Raw genomic sequence first — 21,431 nt, 5'->3', positions numbered from 1 at the left:
TGTAGTTTAACTTTATTTAGAAGGAATAAAGGGGAAAATATTTTGGAAAAATAATTATCTTCATTTCTTAACACTTTTGTTTGGTTCGGTACAGAATTTTTGAATAAATTCAAATTTAATTTTATACCTAGATAGATAACAGGGTAATTGAAAAGTCCCCGGCCTACCATAGTAAAACACATTTTTTTTGGAAAAAATAGTTTTTTTATTCAACATAATTCCCTTCAAGGGTGATACATTATAGCGACCCTCCAACTTTTCGATACCATTTTTGTACTACGATTTGTCCTTTGCTTCAAAATAGGCCTCAGTTTCGTCGATCACCCTTCACGAAAATTTCCTCCCAGCGAGCATTCTTTTAAGATCTGATAACAGGAAATAGTCGCTGGGGGCCAGATCTCGAGAATACGGTGGATGAGGAACCAATTCGAAGCCCAATTCATGGATTTTTGACACGGTGCGTTATCTTCAAACGGTCCAATGACGCTATATAATAAGTCAGTGTTGATGGTCCTTCCTTTTTCAAGGTAATAAATGAAAATTATTCCATACGCATCCCAAAATACAAACGTCATATCCTTGCCAGCCAACTGTTGCGTTTTCCCACGTTTTGGAGCGGATTCATCATATGCAGTCCACTCGTATGACTGTAGATTGGACTTCGGAGTGAAATGATGGAGCCATGTTTCATTCACTATCACATATCGACCCAAAAACTCGGGTTTATTACGCTTGACCATCTTGACGATTATCAATGTTGAATGTTCACTTTATGACACTTCATGTCCATCTTGTCAGCTAGATATGTGGTGTTATAATATAAAGTTCCAAAAATGTTTGCACTAGATTGCGGTAAAAAGCTGACTGTCGGAAGCTGGAAGGTCGATTGTCAAAAATATGGATAAAATCATGGAAATAGCCAGGACCGACCATCATATAAGCACTGTTACTATTTCTATGGAGCTAAAGGTTGTACAAAAAGCCGTTTGGAAGTATTTGGCTGCCAAGCTCGAAAATTTTTACTGTATGTTGAGTAGAAGAGCTACTTGCTAAAGAAGCCATATACTGAGCTGCTCTTCTGTAGCAAAACTCTTACTTATTATTATTACTTTTTAATTATAATCATTTAACATAAAAACCATATTGCCGACAGTTCTGTTGGCATGTGAGCTACTCCATCGATAAAACGACAAAAATTAATTTGGCAATTTAACAGACGAAATAATTTCGATACAGTTAATGAAGAATACCCTAGTCAACCAAAAAAAAAATGTGCGAGGAACCCTAACCTAAGCCAAATTGTCTTTGGGTACCAGTGATTGCAATTGATAGGTTTACGCCTAATACTAGGCCAAAGGAAAATAACTGTTACTTTAGTAAAAAAGTTACTTAAAATTAATTAAACTATGGAAGTAAAATTAAAAAAGGATCTTTACCTTCTGGACGGTTCTTCGTCAGTGGAAAGTTCGTCCGTAGACCTGCTACGAGCACCTTCCACATCTCGGTGCTCTTGTTGGCTATGTGGGATATGAGATCCGTGAGTCATGTGTTCGTCGCTTGTTTTCTGCTTTTTCCTGAACCATTTTTTCGGGTTCCAGAACTTCCGTTTAGATACAACTGAAATAAAAATTATACAAATTAATATTGACAAAATAATACTCATACTCAATTAAAAAAAATATATAAATATAAAAAATATAAAAATATATATAAAAATATATTTTAAAGTCTCCTTTTTACCAATGAGGGTTTATCTGAACTTGGACCCACATGGGTTCAGAACCACGGTCTTTGACATTAAGCCAACCGACTGGCGAATAACGAACTTAAGCACCATCCCAGAAGATATCCGGTTTTACCACCCTGGTTACGAAAAAAACATATTTTGTTTAATTTTATTCTATAAGAAAGGCAAATTGACTTTGAGGGATTGATAATAAAGGGCGTTACTTATGTATATTGAAAAATAAAATCATTGGAAATAACTATCATTTGTCATTGATGTTCTTGGATCGAATACTAAAAACTGCAGCATTTATACCACATTTTCAATTAATATATTACGAATCAATCATATCAAAATCAAATATAAGTTTTAATTCCGTATATAACGACACTATCAACTAGTATTCTAATATAAATAAATTACACCATAGTAGCACCTAATCTAACTTAACATATTAGATTCTATATCGTTCTTTTAAGTTTCTATTGTAATTTTGAGTTAACACACACACTAGGAATATAAATAGAAATAAGCAGAAATAATTATTATTTTGTCACAAGTGATAAGCAAACAATCTAATTTATTAATTTTATGTCAAATTGATAGCAATATACTAAAGAACAAAAACCATTGAACCTAACGTAAACTATTAAACAAATTTGCATAATTTACACGTTATTTTAATTTACATAGCAGATGTTCTATTTCATTCTTATATTGGTGATGATGGTAAATTTCTTAAAAAATATATTGGTGTGTTTTAAAATCATTCATAACATATTTTAATCAAAGCAAAATCACTTAATTTACTTCAAAACTATGTTATTCAAAACTATTTAACAGCACGATACCTGATAGCGATTTTTAGGAATCTTCTTAGGATACAGTTACTACTAAACGAAACCCTAATAATGAAATATTGTCTTTCTTCGAAGAATATCCAACACCATAAATTTAATAAAAATGTCTACTATGAAAACACTGATGTTCATGTAACGATATGATCGGTCTGAATCAAAATATCTCTATCTCCTACTGATATATTTCTATTATAGATAACACTATTTTGTATACTCCTAAAAAATATGTCTTTTCCATTTAAAGAACACATATACTGCCAAAAAGAAAATATGACTAACCATAGACTTTTTAAAACAATAATTTACATATTGTTAAATGTTAAATGCCTTGAATTTATTGACTCATGTTATATATTCCGTAATATCGTTTATCGTATATCATTCCTATTATAATATACCACTTAAGAAGTGGTTTTAAAATCTCTGGTACATCAGGAACTACTAAATATACTGGGAATATGGGCAGAACTTCTAATAACTTTTTTTTTCTTTTTCCATAGTGATTTTTCTATTCCAGTGTGTTGTACGTCTTATTCGATGACGACTAAATATGTGATCTCCCAGATGTTAAAAACAGACACAAAATGGTAAAACATCATCAGTGAAGAGGGATATGGGCAAAACTTAAAGTTAACTGATTGAGGCCAACGAGTATTAAAAAGGTTGACCAGACAACATAAAATCATCGTGGCAAAAGTGACAGCAGAACTCGGCATTTACTTGACTAACACTGTTTCTATAAAAATAGTACGACGGAAGTTCCATAAAACTGCGAAAGAAGTGGCGCTGCAATAATTATAAAACCTGCACATCTGATGATTGGAACAATGTGTTAAAGTCCAATAAATCTTCGTTTATATTATTTTCTCATCTTATCGTCCTATAATCCTGTTGTCTGTAATCTCCAAACTTTCTGACAAACTCTACATTAAGAGACTCCAAATAATAGCAGAACAGAGAAATATTATTCCAGACCATCAATTTGGCTTCCGTAACAAAAACGGAACAACAGAACAAATACATTGATTAGTCAACCAAGTTAACAAAAACTTAAACGATTAAAAATAATACTTCGAGGTCTTTCTCGATATATCTCAGGCATTCGACAAGGTGTTGCACACTGGACTGCATGTTAAATTGAAAAAGGTTCTTGACAGACATTTTATTGACCTATACCTAATATATTCGGATGTTCCGCAGGGCAGTGTTTGGTATATATATATATATATATATATATATATATATATATATATATATATATATATATATATATATATATATATATATATATATATATATAAAAATTGGATAACCATGAACTTTCACAAGCAGACAACGTTAAATATCTGGTAATGCATTTTGATTGACATTTGACATGGAAAAACAAATAGTGACAAAACGCAAATAGCTTGGGCTTAAACTAAACCAAATGTATTGGCTGGTAAGACGTAAATATAAATTATCATTAGATAACAAGCTTTTGCTGTATAAGTCAATACTTAAGCCCATTTGGACCTATCGTATTGAATTGTGGGATACAACTAGCAAATCTAACTTAGATATCCTTCAAAGGTTCCAGAATAAAGTGTTGCGAGTCATCGTCGATGCCTCATATTACGTCTCCAACAAACTGATTCAGCGCGATATCACCTTAAAACCCATAACGAGTGTGATTCAAAGTGCTAGTGCAAAGTACTCTGAAAGACTATTAGTGCATCCCAATGCCAAACAGATAAATGTGTGCGATGACAGTGACGTAGAGTGAGATTTAATAATCTCTAGAATAAGTTAGAATAGCCTTTAGAATGAGTTATCTAGAATAGGATTTAAATTATAAGATGTACAGCAGATCATATACTGAAGCGATCTTCTGCATTTCAGGATAGTTATGTAACAAAAATCATATGATAATACTTGCTGCCCGCGGGCAGAAAGATTAATAAGAAAACACTATTTTCTCAAAACCACAAAAATCAAACAAACCAAACAATAACAAAACAAACTCTAACAAAACCCGGTCGAGTTTATGTATGGAACACCACGAAAGAAGTCTACGATCCGGACTGCCTGCTTCATACAATTAAACATGAGGGAGGTTCCGTTATAATATGGGCGTCGTCGTATTAAGGTGGTCCTCTCATTCACATTGCTGGTCGAATTATTGCCAATCATCAACGATTAAGTTCATATTATGACTAACATATTACTTCTAAACCGCCTTATTCCAAGATAAAAATGCGCTCATACACAGAGCCAAAGAAGTTTGAGGAGCCTCAGAATATCCTGAAACATCCTGGTAGCATAGCATAACTCTCAATATAATTGAAACATTTCTATCTCCAATATCACTGAAGTAACTGGTAGATATTTTGAGATAGGAATGGGACAGTATTCCTTTAAGCTATTTAGACACCATATGAATCTATTCCGGGAAGAATTGCACCTATTTTAAAATAAATTGTGGCTCAACGACTTTTTAATAAATATTGTTTATATAAGTTAATATGCCCATCCTCTTTCTATACTGAGTAGAAAATAAGATTGTAAACATAAATTAGACTGTTTAATAGTGCTTTACATTAATAATTCAATATAGGGATACCGAAATATATCAATATATTTTTTCTTAGCCGATGCTTTTCGATATTTAAAAGAAAAGACATTTCTTCAACTTTTTAAAAGCCTTTCAATTATTTTTAATAAACCTTCAAATTTGATACATAGTTTTAAAAGTGTATTCAAAATATCGATATGTTTAAAAATGTTTAGAGCATATAGATATTTGTTCTGGTTGTATTTTTTTCTCGATAGATCGATATTTATCTCAGAGGCCAACAACCCTCCTTACAATATTCACCAGATATAGATATCGCTGATCAAAATAAGGATGCCTAAAAAATATCGATATTTTTTTCAAAAAATATAGATGTTTTTGGTATATATATTTTTTGACAGTATATATATATATATATATATATATATATATATATAAAATTAAAGGTATTTCTTAAACATTAAAAATGGGTCATTAAAAATGACGCAGCTATTGCAAAAAAAAAAATGTTTATATTTTTCATATGTTTTTATATGACATATGTTTTCTAAAAGTATCGAAAACGATATATCGATATTCTCGCCGGCCGACACCCCTAGATCGAAACATAAGCAAATAACCTAATAATATTTCTGAACAGCAGTGTATCTGATGATCCCACAAGACAATTAAGTGAAATTACCGCCACTTTACGTTCGGCACCACCCCGTACCTCGGCAATATCGAAACGAAGGCGAAAGATCGAACGCGGTGAGTCAGTCGGTCGGCCGCTCGCCTACTCGAATCGGCAGGAGAGGAGAGAGAGAAAAAAAAAAACAACAAAATTAATCAGAGCAAGAACGGTAATTAAAAAATAAACCAGTGTGTAGACTTATAATTGCTTTTTTTTGTAATCGTCAGCGTTCGTTATATAAAGTTGTGCATTGGCCGATAATTAAAAGCTGAATTTTTATTGGCGGTTTCTATGGAGATCCATTCTGCTCTACTGGTCACGTTCTACATATATTTATACAGAGTGTATTCGAAATATGCAGAGACGTATCATTATACTTCCTGTTTAGTTAGCGTAAGACTTTTACATCATTAAATGAGTAAATTATTACCACTGAATTACTGCCTACTGCTTGAATCATATCTTTTTGACAGACAATTTAGTCCCGCATGAAGGAGCATCACTTAAACCTTTTGGGCGGAGTTCCACAGGGTAGTGTTTTGGGATTACTCCTATATCTGCTCTACACTGCTGATATCCCAACAACGAAAGAAACAGTACTTGGAACATTTGCCGACAACACAGTTATCATGATAAAAGTCGTATCTCTCTCTAAGGCTGTAGAAAAAGGACAAGTAGTGATCAACAAAGATCTACAAATGGTCTAGAGACTGAAAAATACAGCTTAATAGCTCCAAATCTGTCCATGACAATTTTGCGTGGAGGCGAAATGACTAAAACACCACAACACACCCAAAACAAAGTTCTATAATTAATTACCTACGCTTACCGCTGCTACGTAACCAACGAAGATTTGCACGATGACCTCGAAATTGATACACGAAGTGATCCGAAATTTCGCCTTAAAGTTTGCTAAATCACAGCAACGTGAAAACATTACAGCTATTGAACAACATTCAGGAAATCAGAAGATTGAAGCGAACCAAACCACACGAACAATTTTGGGGTATAAGTGTATCTGTAACTTTAGCTTTGTAGGTTAGTTCCCAAATTAGAGTAAAAATTTAAGAAATGCATACTGATGTATGAATCCCGTACTTGCTTTGCTTGTGTATTATTGCAAGTTCAACAGAACAGTAGTAATAAAAGAATATAAGTAAATACGCTTCATCCTCACTATTAACGAACGAGTACCAACGAGTCAAATTCAATCGATTTGTAATAAGTGAGATTAACCCATTATTTTAAGCGATTTATTTATTTATTTAAATGAGTATTATATCTTGAGGAAATGTTTAAAGTCCTTCATTTACATTAAAATAGGATTAAATCATATGATGTTTTTAATACCTGTAAGTGTTACCAACATGCAGGCAATATTCAAATTCTAAAGCAACCACCACGCTTCAATGATTTGGATATTATTGAAAATTGTTGCGTTTATCTGACACGTGCTGTGTACTCAAATGGTAAACAATGTAATAAAGTTGAACAACAACAAAATGTTATCCAAAATGAATGGAAAAGATAGACTATATGATTGTGCTAAAACGTTGCCGAAGCGATAGATTGAAGTTGTGAAAGATAGAAAAGGCCCATTTCTGAAACTCTTCCTTGAAATCAGTTCTTTTATTTTTTTACACAACTGTGCTATAGTTTTGTCTCCTCATTCGAGCGGCAAGTTCTTTAGACAAGGTTCCGTCAAAATAAATACATTAAAACAGTAAGTAATAGCTATCACTTTAATATTTATTTGTATTAAGCTTTGAAATGGAAAATCTCTGATGTGTTAAAACATTGTTGCGAAGGTACATATAAAGAATAAAACAATCTTAACTATCTGTTGAAAATTAACTACCAACACGACGCCTCCAGCATCACATCACTTTTACGATTTATTTAAAAAAAACATCTAAAATATTTTAAATCCACTGAAGTAACATAGTATTTACAAAAAAGTAAAAAAATACGTAGAATGACATAAACTACACAGCCCAAAAGTCAATATATCACAATGGGTTCGAACTAAGCGATTCAATCTTGGGTAATTATGTCCAATCCCGCTATTTCGAGATGCCAAAACTTATGGATAGTTAGTGAGAAATCAAATAACTTTATCAACTTAAGGACATATTTTAAAATAAACAAATTAAAATACACAAACTTGTAAACTTCCAAGTTAAAAATCAACTGAAATATTATCCCGAAATAAACTTTTTTATAGTACAGAGATTAAATTTGTATTAATTATTAAACAATAATCAAATTATATAAAGCTTGTCTCAGTAAAGATAAGTTAACAAAATCACACTTCAAATTTCTATTAAACTAAACCAATTGGTTCAGTTTATAACACACTTAAAATTGACATGTTAAACTACCAGAAAATAAACTTAATTAAATTTAAGTAAGAGTCCCCGTTATACAGACGTCATTCTACGGAGATCATTGTTCACCTCATTATATTAAAATGACCCGATATGGTTTAAAATGACCAGATACTTTAGGCCTTGTTTGTATAGCGAAGATAAAATCTAAAAAGTAATAAAGCATCCGATGTTTCGTCTCCAGGCTTATTTCTCGGTTTGTTGTACATATATGTAGAGTCTAAAAACGCCAGTTCCGGTTCGATGGAAATGTTTAACAATCTAATTTTTTTGTAGGCAATAGATTTTGAGAAACCTGCTAAAGAAAAGAATCTTTCTACAGGTCCTGATGAGCACAAACTTGTATTATATTGTATGACCATACTTTTTATATTTGTAGTGTTCAAACATGGAAAATATTTCTACTTTTATAGTTTAGGAAGCTGACTAACTCTATTTTTGATGTATGTGGTTGATCACTGTCCCTAATCGCAGAAACAATCTCATCTCATCAAACAAATCATTATATTCTTTACTAGTACTTCTATTCCTGTTACTTTATGTTTTTTACCTTTATGTAACTTGCTTCTAAGGCATGAATTGCAAGATTTTATATTATTTGTCTTTCATGTGTCGTGATGCTTTCTGGCAACTTGGTTTTCGGCATTAGGTGTAACTAGGGTAGCATGACGCAAATATGGCTTCATTTATTTCATATGACTATTTAAAAACGTTTTTAAATCTTCATTTCTTTCTAAACCCTCTTTTATATTTATATTTTGTGATGTAATAAGGCATAAGGGGCATTTTATTCTCAAATTACAATCCTGGACACGTCATAGCATTCAATCATCTGACATGAGTGAGTTTGATTATTAGAATAAATGATTCGTACTAATGAACTTTTTCTGCTTACAAAAACTATTAAGCGTTATTTTTTGCATAATGTTAATAAGATCGCTAAATTTATTATGTTCAAATTATATTTTTAACTAATTTAATTACAAATACTAAATATATAGTTGTATTTATATATACATATATATATATATATATATATATATATATATATATATATACATATATATATATATATATATATATATATATATTTGGAAGCATCACATTAGACAAAAAGCAAAACACATTAGAACCAAAAAAAAACAACTATACTGGTTAGTCGGAAAATACTCTCAACTTGATCTAAAATCAAAGAGGTTGATCTATAAAACAATTATAAAGCCAATTTGGACCTAAATTGGACACTAAAAATTCAAATCGGTTACTCGTTACAGCGCTGTCAAAACAAGGTTCTTCGATTGATGACCAATGCGTATCGCTATGTAACCAATGAAGAACTGCACGATGACCTGGAAATCAAATGCATATGCGAAGTTGTGCAGGATTTCGCCTTGAAACACGAAAGAAGATTACTAAATCATACTAACTAGCAATACAACTGCTGGACAGGGCGCAGGATGTCAGGAGATTGAAACGAACAAAACCATACGAACTTGTGTGAACATTTAGTGTGTATTATTAGTGTAAACTATAGCTATAAGTTAATAATTAATAAATAATTATAATTGTATAATAGAGGAATACATAATGATGTATTTTCTCGCACTCGTCTTGTTTGTTAACTAATCCAAGTACATAGAAAAAGAAGTAATAAATTAATTGTAAATTAAGATTGTACTATATATATATATATATATATATATATATATATATAAACTCTCCTTTTACCAACTATGGATTTATCTGGACTGAGCCTAAAGTTTAACGTGGGTTTCGAACCACGGTCTTCAGCATAAAGCCTACCGAGTGGCGAGTGACCAACTTTAAAAATCATACCGGACAACATCCGGTCCTTGTCGGATTTTAAACTCTTGCCTAGAACATTCACAAATTTGAAACAATCACAAACATTAGTTTACCACCATGCCTCAGCAGGATTCGAACGCGCGGCTATCACAACAGTAGGAGGACCATCCCATCGCCTTTACCTCTGCGCCACCTAACCCTGTATAAAGTCTGGCCAATGTATATTAAAACAGCGTTAAAATACAAATTATTTACAGAAAAATATGCACCATATCTAAAATAAAAACTGATTTTCCTCACTATAAATTTCGATAAATGACTACCAATACAAGAAAGAAAATAAAACAGACATAAAACTAAATTATTATAATTAATTGTATATATAATTGTTATAATGCATAACTACAGAATAATAAGAAAACGATTAAATATATACTTCCTCTTATGCAGGCAGTACGTTTTGTTAAAGGAATTTTAGATATTTGCATAGAAAAAAGTAACAGCATAAGTTCTATATATATATTGGTCCGAATAAAAACGTAAATGCCTGGACGAGAGGACCTTGATAGGTCTGATTGATTAATGACTCAACATGTGTTCCATGTGTCCAGGAAGAACAGAAAAAAGCGGTTTATTTGGATTTTTAATATATTTTCGAACATTTCTTTTAGTTTAAATTGGATATTTCTCAACAGTCATTACCGAAATCTTTGGGAATTCATAGATGTTAGTATATATGACTAATTTAAATATAGTGTTTGTTTAGAATCGCGTATTGTAGGAAAATATATTAATAGATGAAAGAATTGTGAAAGTGTATATGAATATTGAAAAATCTATTCTTAGAAGTACACAATAGTAAATGTTTCCTGCATGAAGATTGCAATAATGGAAAGAAAATAACATTCTAATGATCCTAACCATATTTTTCATATTACTGACTGACCTGGCATCATGCGACTTTTATGTGTTCTTGAAGGTTAAATCCCCATAAACAGACAACCATATTAAATAAGTTCGCACAAATCTTGGCCTAAACAATATACCACAAAACGAATCAATATTCTAAACGATGCAAAATTTACATGAAATCATATCGTAAATTCGTTTCAGAATCAGACAATATTTTCCCTCTCATTTTATTCTAGTTAAAAAGGGACATTGAGACAAAACAGGGAAATTCTTCAAAACAATAGCGATAAGAGGTTAAAAACCGACAAACGTTGTCTTAAAGCTTTGCTTACTTTGATAAATTTCAAATAGCTTTTTATTATTACTCTGATTGAAAAAAAAGCATATAATAAAATGAAGGAAAGCCTTATTATTGCAATTTATATATTTAGATGAGACATGGGTATTTCAGAATGGGACCAATATACCAAAGGGTCGCACATGGCAAGATGATAAATAAAAATAGTATTATACACAATATTTATTAATACTTCACTGCAGATATAGTGTACTTCCTGCTGGAAATAGAAGTGGTTAATAACACCTTGGTTTGGATGAACTCGATCAGGCACATTGAAGAAAAAGTTCACAAATAATGGAATTGTGAACACCGGGGTGCAAATTCGGTAAGTAAAATGGTCAATTTCATCAGAACATGTGCCTATATATTATAACTTTATTTGTATTATTATATTTTGTCTCCTTTTTACCAACGAAGATTTATCTGGACTATACCTACTGTTTAACGTAGGTTCTGACCCACGGTCTTCGGCATTAAACCTACCGACTGACCAGTGACCAACTTAGAAACGATCCCAGAAGACATCCGGTCTTATCCAGCCTAACCGGGATGGTTATTCCTTATCATATAGCATTCAATCATCTGACATGAGTGAGTTTGATTATTAGAATAAATGATTCGTACTAATGAACTTTTTCTGCTTACAAAAACTATTAAGCGTTATTTTTTGCATAATGTTAATAAGATCGCTAAATTTATTATGTTCAAATTATATTTTTAACTAATTTAATTACAAATACTAAATATATAGTTGTATTTATATATACATATATATATATATATATATATATATATATATATATATATATATATATATATATATATATATATATATATATATATATATATTTGGAAGCATCACATTAGACAAAAAGCAAAACACATTAGAACCAAAAAAAAACAACTATACTGGTTAGTCGGAAAATACTCTCAACTTGATCTAAAATCAAAGAGGTTGATCTATAAAACAATTATAAAGCCAATTTGGACCTAAATTGGACACTAAAAATTCAAATCGGTTACTCGTTACAGCGCTGTCAAAACAAGGTTCTTCGATTGATGACCAATGCGTATCGCTATGTAACCAATGAAGAACTGCACGATGACCTGGAAATCAAATGCATATGCGAAGTTGTGCAGGATTTCGCCTTGAAACACGAAAGAAGATTACTAAATCATACTAACTAGCAATACAACTGCTGGACAGGGCGCAGGATGTCAGGAGATTGAAACGAACAAAACCATACGAACTTGTGTGAACATTTAGTGTGTATTATTAGTGTAAACTATAGCTATAAGTTAATAATTAATAAATAATTATAATTGTATAATAGAGGAATACATAATGATGTATTTTCTCGCACTCGTCTTGTTTGTTAACTACATGAAATCATATCGTAAATTTGTTTCAGAATCAGACAATATTTTCCCTCTCATTTTATTCTAGTTAAAAAGGGACATTGAGACAAAACAGGGAAATTCTTAAAAATAATAGCGATAAGAGGTTAAAAACCGACAAACGTTGTCTTAAAGCTTTGCTTACTTTGATAAATTTCAAATAGCTTTTTATTATTACTCTGATTGAAAAAAAAGCATATAATAAAATGAAGGAAAGCCTTATTATTGCAATTTATATATTTAGATGAGACATGGGTATTTCAGAATGGGACCAATATACCAAAGGGTCGCACATGGCAAGATGATAAATAAAAATAGTATTATACACAATATTTATTAATACTTCACTGCAGATATAGTGTACTTCCTGCTGGAAATAGAAGTGGTTAATAACACCTTGGTTTGGATGAACTCGATCAGGCACATTGAAGAAAAAGTTCACAAATAATGGAATTGTGAACACCGGGGTGCAAATTCGGTAAGTAAAATGGTCAATTTCATCAGAACATGTGCCTATATATTATAACTTTATTTGTATTATTATATTTTGTCTCCTTTTTACCAACGAAGATTTATCTGGACTATACCTACTGTTTAACGTAGGTTCTGACCCACGGTCTTCGGCATTAAACCTACCGACTGACCAGTGACCAACTTAGAAACGATCCCAGAAGACATCCGGTCTTATCCAGCCTAACCGGGATGGTTATTCCTTATCATATATTCTACTGTTTCCTAGTTTGTGGCAAAACTTAAAATTACAACCAGAAACATAAAACCCCTAAATCCCCAGCAGGATTCCAATCCGAGACTAACGCAACAGCAGGAGGATCGTCCTGTTGCCTTGACTGATAACCGTTATAAAAGCCATCAATGTAGTGATTTCCGGAAGTACCGCAAAATACAGTTACTTCTCTAAAAATTCTCTCTTAAATTCTATTACTTCCACAAAGAATGTTAAAACATTCGTTTATAATAGATCTGAAATATTTACGTTACAAACATATAAATTATATTTACGTAATTTCTATAAATAATAAATAATATTAACAAACAAATAAATAACATATATTTGTTTAGTGATGTTTTACTTTATCAGTAATATTATTCATTTAATTAAACAGATTAATGAGTAATTTCAACATAATGTCATATAGAACAAAGCGAAGCTTTGAATACAATTTTATGGTATTAGTTCACTTAACTTATTGTTAAAAAATAACTCTAAAAATAATAACTTTAAAAATAACTGTTTTTTGAAAACATTTAAAACGTAAATATTCTCCAAAATATAATTTTGGAAAGTATAAACTACTAAGGTCTTTTGAGGCACCACCATTTGATTTAAACTGTTTTTTGTGATTTTATGAAATATACATGAGACGTATCTTGGAATAAATTTCATTTTACATCTGTCTATTATGATTCATACCCAAAAATATTAAATACAGCATATTAAATACTCCTGCAGTTGAAAAATGGATTAATAGCGACCTCAAAACATCAGAAACAATGAAGTGGCAACTTCAAAGGAAAGTTCTCGTATTTTTAGTTATAAGAGGTGAGTAGAAGTTTTATTTACTTTTATTACGGATGCCTACGGCTGACTGGCCAAATCGTCTCCTAATCCTACCGCTATTCATTACTAGTTCTTACATAGTATCAATACTTCCTGGCATGACGAGTGAATATAGAAGGGCATAATCGGTGTTTCGTAATGGTAAAGAATGGATCTCTATCACCATCACCTGATGAATTATTTGTCTTTATGACGTCAAAAAATATAATAAACAATCATCCAAAAATAAAATCAAACATCCCGTTAAACAAAAAGCAGGACAGATCAGGTTTACACTCAAAGAGCTGTATTGGTTAGTCGCAAGATAAGTCAATCAGAAAGCCGATTTAAACCAAAATATCAAATTACTTGCTGGTAATCCAACGATGCCAAATTAAAGTTCTTCTATTAATCTGGGTGCAAGTACAAAAGAACAATAGTAATAAATAAATTTTATAAATTAAAGTTATATTAATCATATATAATATAAGATTGGGAATTAATTTTAAAGCAAAAAATTTTATTGACCAGCGATCGAACTTGTCAAGTATAGCTGCGTGTGACTTTTTCCTAACTCAATAAGTAAAAAAATAGTCAGAAAATGGAACAATTGTTCATATATTTATATTGCATACAATAAATTATAGTAATTAACAATTAATTTATTCAATATATATATCCAGTATGACAGATAGGTGGTTTTATTTCTGACGGATTTTCAGAAAATACTAGAAACATTCCAACTATTACAAACTAAACAATGATTTTACTGAAATATCTCCTGGATGAAACAAAATTTCGTATGTATGTATGTTGATGTATGTTGTTTAAAGTTGTTTTATTGATAAAAAATATAAATGAAGCCGTACAGACTCTGTATGAGGTATACTGTTATTGACTAGTATGCTGTATTTAAATGTTATACAGATTTTCCGATAACGTGAAAAAGATCACAAAATAGTTATGAAAACACACAGTAATAGTATTTATTTCAGAATATGTAAATATATTTCAAAATAGGCATTGCGTGGATAAAACAGAAACGTGTATGATTCAGAGAGCTTTTTGGAGCTGTTGACATATAGCAAGGAAGAAAAAATGGAAGCACTGCACACCTGATTCAAAGAATCATCAGTCAACAAAAGAAGCATCAACAAATTATAGATATTGAGGAATTACGTAAAATTTCTTTTAAAAATTGTATCTTAATTATACCAGAGACTTATTTAGAGATATGTTAATTCATTTGTTCTAAATTACCTATCTAAAATATAAGTTATTTTTTCTAGGTTATAACATATTGCAAACAGTGACAGCAAATAAAAAAATAAAATCTGATATCAGATGTTTTAATAATACTAATAAACTTAACAATATGGTTGAAATACACTTTTATTTTAACCAATTAAGAAAAATGCGTACATACCGACGTTGTATCTTCTATAACAAGTACACATTCCTTCGACGTTTGCCCAATAACTGGGACTACTTTTAACACCCACACTATTCGGCAACTCCTACTGCACCATTCGATGTGACACCGACATAGTAACAATTTCGACTAATTAGCCGGTCGAACTCGGACAATTTTACGATATCATTTCGGCAAAAGTTGCGTTCCAAACCGCAATTAAATGAAACTATCCCACCGTTTTTTTTTAAACTCCATTTTCATTAAAATAACGCCCATGATGGTCGACGTAACACCACTATCTCGTGTGCTGATGACCTCAATATCATTATTGCAAAAAATATCACCAAAAAGATTAATAATTCCCTCGATGCAATGTATTTTTACCAATTCCCCCAATCGTAACGATGAAAAATATCTTAAATTATTTTAATTTTCAGATACGAATGTTTCTAGTGTTATTTCTAATGTCACATCTTCCATACTAAAGTGTTGTGCTATGCTAAATTGTTACTTCAAATCCTGTCGTACCCAAAGTACCTAGAGCAGTGGTCGTCACACTTTTCTGGTCAAGGACCACATGGGACAGTGTGGGGTATCACTGCAGGTCTCATATTTGTTTGTATGACAATAGCTACGGATTAAGAAGAACGAAGTACGAAACAAACATTAGTACATGAGACAAATATTTGTTATTAATTTTAACAAACATGTTATCATTATTTACATGTGTTTTACTAGTATTAGGTATTGTGTTATGATGTTAAACTTTTTTTATTAGATCTTCTATGTTGGGGTCTTTGGGGCTACATGTTATTTTCATTGCGTCTTCTAAATGAGTGGAAAGGCCATTGCGATATTTATTTTTCGTTTTGGAATATGAGGCTTCACAGAGATATGAGGAAGGAAATATGGTCAAAATAAATTGTGAACATTCGCGTAGGGTTTTACAGTTATTAGATACCTTTATCAAAAATTCAATGTATTCCTGCTTTTCACGATGCTCAATAAAATGAGCTTTGCATTTTATGTCGTGCTTTAGTTCAGTGAGTTCGTTTATCAACCGAGTTTTGAAAAATCGAAAATGAATAAAATTATATCATTCTCTTAAAAATTCCAAGGGTTTTCTACAAAGATAAAACCGATCTTAATATACCTGGGAACTAATTAGCTGATAACCTCGCCAAATCAAATTACAAATAGCCAACAAATTACAAATACATTATATTATAAGGATCTTGCCCTATTTGTAAATTATAAGATAACTAGCCTGGTGCAACTTCAGTGGGACCTGCTGGAGGAAGAAACCAAGCGTTGGACCATTAAGAAAAAACTTCCTTGCTATCACAAGAACTCATTGTTTGTCTCAATCCTTGAGAGATATGATCTTGCTTGAAAATTTGCCCAAATGATTTTATTTCTTTAAGGAAATTAGCCTTGATTTAGAAATTTAGTTATACCTTGTACAACTCTACATTTTATCTTTACTTTTTCTACCATACACAATTTTTTTTACCGAGATATTTATTTTGTCTCGATATTTATTTTTAAAATTTAAACATATAAATTAATTAATGGATTTGTTTCCTTATTATTTTGAGGTTCCTTGGATTTAGCGCAAGAAGCGGTGATGCTCTTAAAAATTATCCTCTACAATTGTTTTCCATCATCTTCAGTTCTCATCTCAGATTATTTAATTTATAATGAAATTATATCTAATTTAATTCCAAAACAATAAAACAAATTCGTTTTTCAATCCCCAACTTATATACAAGATTGCCAAACGACATCTGATTCCTCTGCACCTCAAAAATCAATACATAAAATACAATTTTAATCAAAAAAATTTACAGAATCGTTGGAATTATATATTAAGATATATTATCAAAGAGAAATAAAACTGAGATAACAAAAGGAAAAAAGTGAAAGACAGAGGCAGAAAAGTAAGAAGACAAGCAGCAGAAATGAAATACCTCAGCAGTCAGGGGTCAAGGGTGTAATAAGGACAGGATGAGAAGTAAAGAAACAGATGGTGGGCACACTTACAGAGCATGAAGGAAAGACAGAAGATGGGTAAAGAAAAAATATGGGAACCAAGAACGGAGAAGGGCAAAAATCATATGGATGAATGTATCACGAAATACTTAAATAATACGAAATAATAATAAATAATACTTTAATACAAAAGAGAGGAAGAAAAACCCGGCTGAAGTAAGAAGACTGAGCAGAGAGAAAAAATTGACGAAGAGAAATTGATGAAAGAGAATAGACACTAAACATAACGCACACCACTATGTGCTACAAAAGGTATATTCTTTAGTTCGAAAGAAGAGTTTGATTATGAAGTTAATGGAAATTGTAGTTCCGAAAAATAAAATAAATTTAACCATTTTTTATTTTTAGTTAAATTTCTAGTGTGAGTAGTAAAATTAAAGTAAACCCAATATGCATCTATATCCGCTAGTTATTAAAATTTAATAATAACATACTATTAAAATATAACTGACAATTTGTTTGCAAAAATAGTTGCAAACATTCTCAGAATGAAACAGTCAAACAAGTATATCATTTCTGTGTTAGTTAGTGGTGCTTATTCGCCCGAACTAGTACCATGTGACTATCATCTGTCCGAAGGTAAAAATGTGATATGAAAAAACATCATGCATTAAAAACGAGCTGACAGAAGAGTTCGTTGTTTTCGCCGTTCCAAAAAGAAAAGTAACTTATATTGAACGGAATAATAGTTAAATATACATAATATATACAACTAGAACAATATATACAACTGGTAAAAAACAAGAAACTTTAAAAAATATTTCGTTATTATATCGACTATAACAAAAACATATTTAGACCTTTGTATAACAAGTATGACATGTATGACAAATAAGAAAAGTGATTTTATTTCACTGATTTTTGAAAACGAATGCCAGTGGTATCAAAATCCTAGATTTAGATGATCAGGAAATTGAATTATTTTTAATATTTATCAAATATCTCGACTATATTCCTAAAAATAAATGCGTTTTATTTTTTACATAAAAATAACAAAATTAGTTAATAATCAGTGATTGTGGAGTCAAACCATAGTAACTCATACATCGAATCATTTTAAAATACAAGGTGGTCCAAAAATACATTAATTTTTGAGTGGAAGAAAATGGTATTAATTTATTTTAACTTATCATCATCATCAATCCCTCTGCGGCTGCGGCTCGAAGAGAGTACCTACATCTCAACCAATACGCTGCTGTTGGTCAATCAAAGTTGATTCAATTTTTTGTTAAAAATATTTTATTTTTTTCTTTTTAGAGTTAGATTTTGCTCAATAAACTATGCAGTTATTTTAATAAACATTAGAATGGGTAAGCCAAGTAAAGATGCACCTCGTATGAGGAAAAATAGGAATAAAGAAACGATGATTGAAAATAAAGAACGCTTCAGGCCCCGGTGTCTGCTACCTAGTTTAGGTGATTTGATAAATGTTCTAATCAAACTAGAAAAACAAAAAGTTGTTGCCTCCGTTGGGAATCGAACCTCGGTCCTCCGCATGTGAACTGAACGCTCTACCCATTACAGCATAGAAGCAGCTGTCTGCGACATATCTATGCTTTTTCATACGATATCATTAGTATTTAAAAAGAAAACAATGGTCTTTACACTGAACTACGGCCGATTTTCTGTCATATCAGTTCAGCAATAACACTTCATATTATTTTATATAGAAATTATGTGAACACTTGAGATGAACACAATTGTGTGAATTTGAGGTTTTCCCTCGATTTCTCCCATTCCTGACTTGGGCCAACTCAGAAGTGCACTCTTTCAAATAAAAAAATAATTTAGTAAATCGGCCCATAATTGTCGGAGAAATCGGCGCACATGCATTAAAAAATATATTTATACAGCCGAACATAGAACCTCCTCATTGTTTGAAGTCGGTTAATAAAGTTTAATTAGTGCGATTTCAAGAATAAATTTCTTTCTGGATCACCATGTATCAAGAATTTTATAAAAACAATAATTTAACTTAACTTATTTTTAAATTTAAAATATCATATCTATTGGTTAACCACAAAAGACTATATCATCATATGTACAGTATAAAGCTATGATGATAAGAAACCACCATTGTTTATCCTAAACATAATATACAAATTTATATACAAAAAATTTAAATAAATAAATAAATAAATCTGAGATAAAATAAGTGGAATGCGTTTATTTAGAAAATTATAACACTTGCTGACTATAGCGGTTACATTTTATTGGAAACAAAACTGATTTAGATATGAATCAAACAAAATAATGTTAATGTTGAACATGACGTTATGCCATATTAAAAAAGTTTGAAGATGAAAATATTATGTATCGTAACTGAAAATGCAAAAAGTTTATAAATAAGTGAATACTTTTATTTAAAAAAAGAGCAAACAGACATACTAGAAGCTATTAGTGAACATATAGTCGCAAAAAAGTTAATACATATGGGATGAAACAACAATTATCGCTAAATATATAACTTCCCTAGGTTATATAAATTAAAATGCTCCCCTTCTGTCTCTTAATTGTCCCCTTGTTTCTAAAAATATATACCGTACATTTTCAACGACATCAACAGTGGAATAAATTGCTTAGAACAGAAGGACAACACTAACAAACACGAATTGGCTCTCTGTCTATGAATTAGTGATCGCAGTCAGTCCGAGATATATTTTCTATGAGGCCCTTTTCATGGGTATAAATATTAATTTACCTTGAACATGTTAACGTCAACGTTTTCTTTGAAAAAGTAATGCTGTATTTTTTTATTACACTGTTAATTACAATTAATGACCAAACTAATAACTACATAATTTAGCAGACTTTCCGTGGGGTCATCAATATATAATGTTTACATACGCATCCAAAACAAAGTTCTACAATTAATTAGCAATGCTTATTACTACGTGACCAACGAGAAGAGCTGCACGATGGCCTCGAAGGCAAGTGGATATCCGAACTGATCCAAAATTTTGCCTTAAAACATGATATAAGATTTCTAAATCACACCAGCGTCGAACCAATATAGTTACTAGACAACACGCAGAAATCAGAAGATTGAAGGAAACAAAAAGCACGAACCTGTTTAGTGTATAAGTGTATTCTTCTTCAAATTTAGCTTAGGTAGATTAGTTTTATTTAAATTTTGGGAAATGAATACTGATGTATTAATCCCATAATCGCATTGCTTATATATTAATGCAAGTACAACAGAACAGTAGTAATACATTAATTTGTAAATTAAGGTTATACTTAGCATATTTACTGTAAGATGTAATTAATAAAAAAAACTGTTAAAATTTTAGATGAAGAAATAGATCAGGTCATACTCCTTAATGACAAAACTAATAACTACATAATTTAATAAACTTTTCCTCGGTCATCAACAAATAACCATATATAAATAACCTAATAACGTTTAACAGCCGGCTTGATTGGCGCAGTGGTAAAGAAGACAGGACGATCCACTTACTGTTGCGATAGTCGCGGGTTCGAATCCTGCTGTGGCGTAGTCGTAAATGTATGTTTGTGATTATTTAATATTTGTGATTTTCCTAGGTAAGAGTGTAAAATCCGATAAGGAAAATGATCCCAGTGACGCAAATAACCAGGCTGGGTAAGACCGGATGTCTTCTGGGATGATTTCTAAGTTGGTCACTCGCCAGTGGGTAGGCGTAAGACAGAGAACCGTGGTTCGGAACCCACGTTAAACTGTAGGTCCAGTCCAGATAAAATCCTAGTTGGTAAAAAGGAAACTTTAAAA

The 21,431-nt window shown here is 31.2% G+C and overlaps 1 protein-coding gene across 20 annotated transcripts in view; it reads right to left on the bottom strand.

The window, feature by feature from the left end:
• LOC143191377 (uncharacterized) overlaps window positions 1-21,431 on the bottom strand; it is a 181,484-nt gene that overhangs the window by 106,086 nt on the left and 53,967 nt on the right. For all 20 annotated transcript variants that reach the window (XM_076396376.1, XM_076396386.1, XM_076396392.1 and 17 more), the window contains one exon: window positions 1,437-1,617. In XM_076396376.1, coding sequence (XP_076252491.1) covers window positions 1,437-1,617 — 181 coding nt within the window. The remainder of the gene's footprint in view (window positions 1-1,436; window positions 1,618-21,431) is intronic.

This window comes from Rhynchophorus ferrugineus, unplaced genomic scaffold (genome assembly GCF_030347505.1).
Source record: "Rhynchophorus ferrugineus isolate W39M unplaced genomic scaffold, kcgeb_rfMv2 rfM2, whole genome shotgun sequence".
Classification (NCBI taxonomy): domain Eukaryota; kingdom Metazoa; phylum Arthropoda; class Insecta; order Coleoptera; family Curculionidae; genus Rhynchophorus; species Rhynchophorus ferrugineus.
Note: the sequence above shows the minus strand (reverse complement) of the source record. Positions and strands in the feature narration are given on the sequence as shown.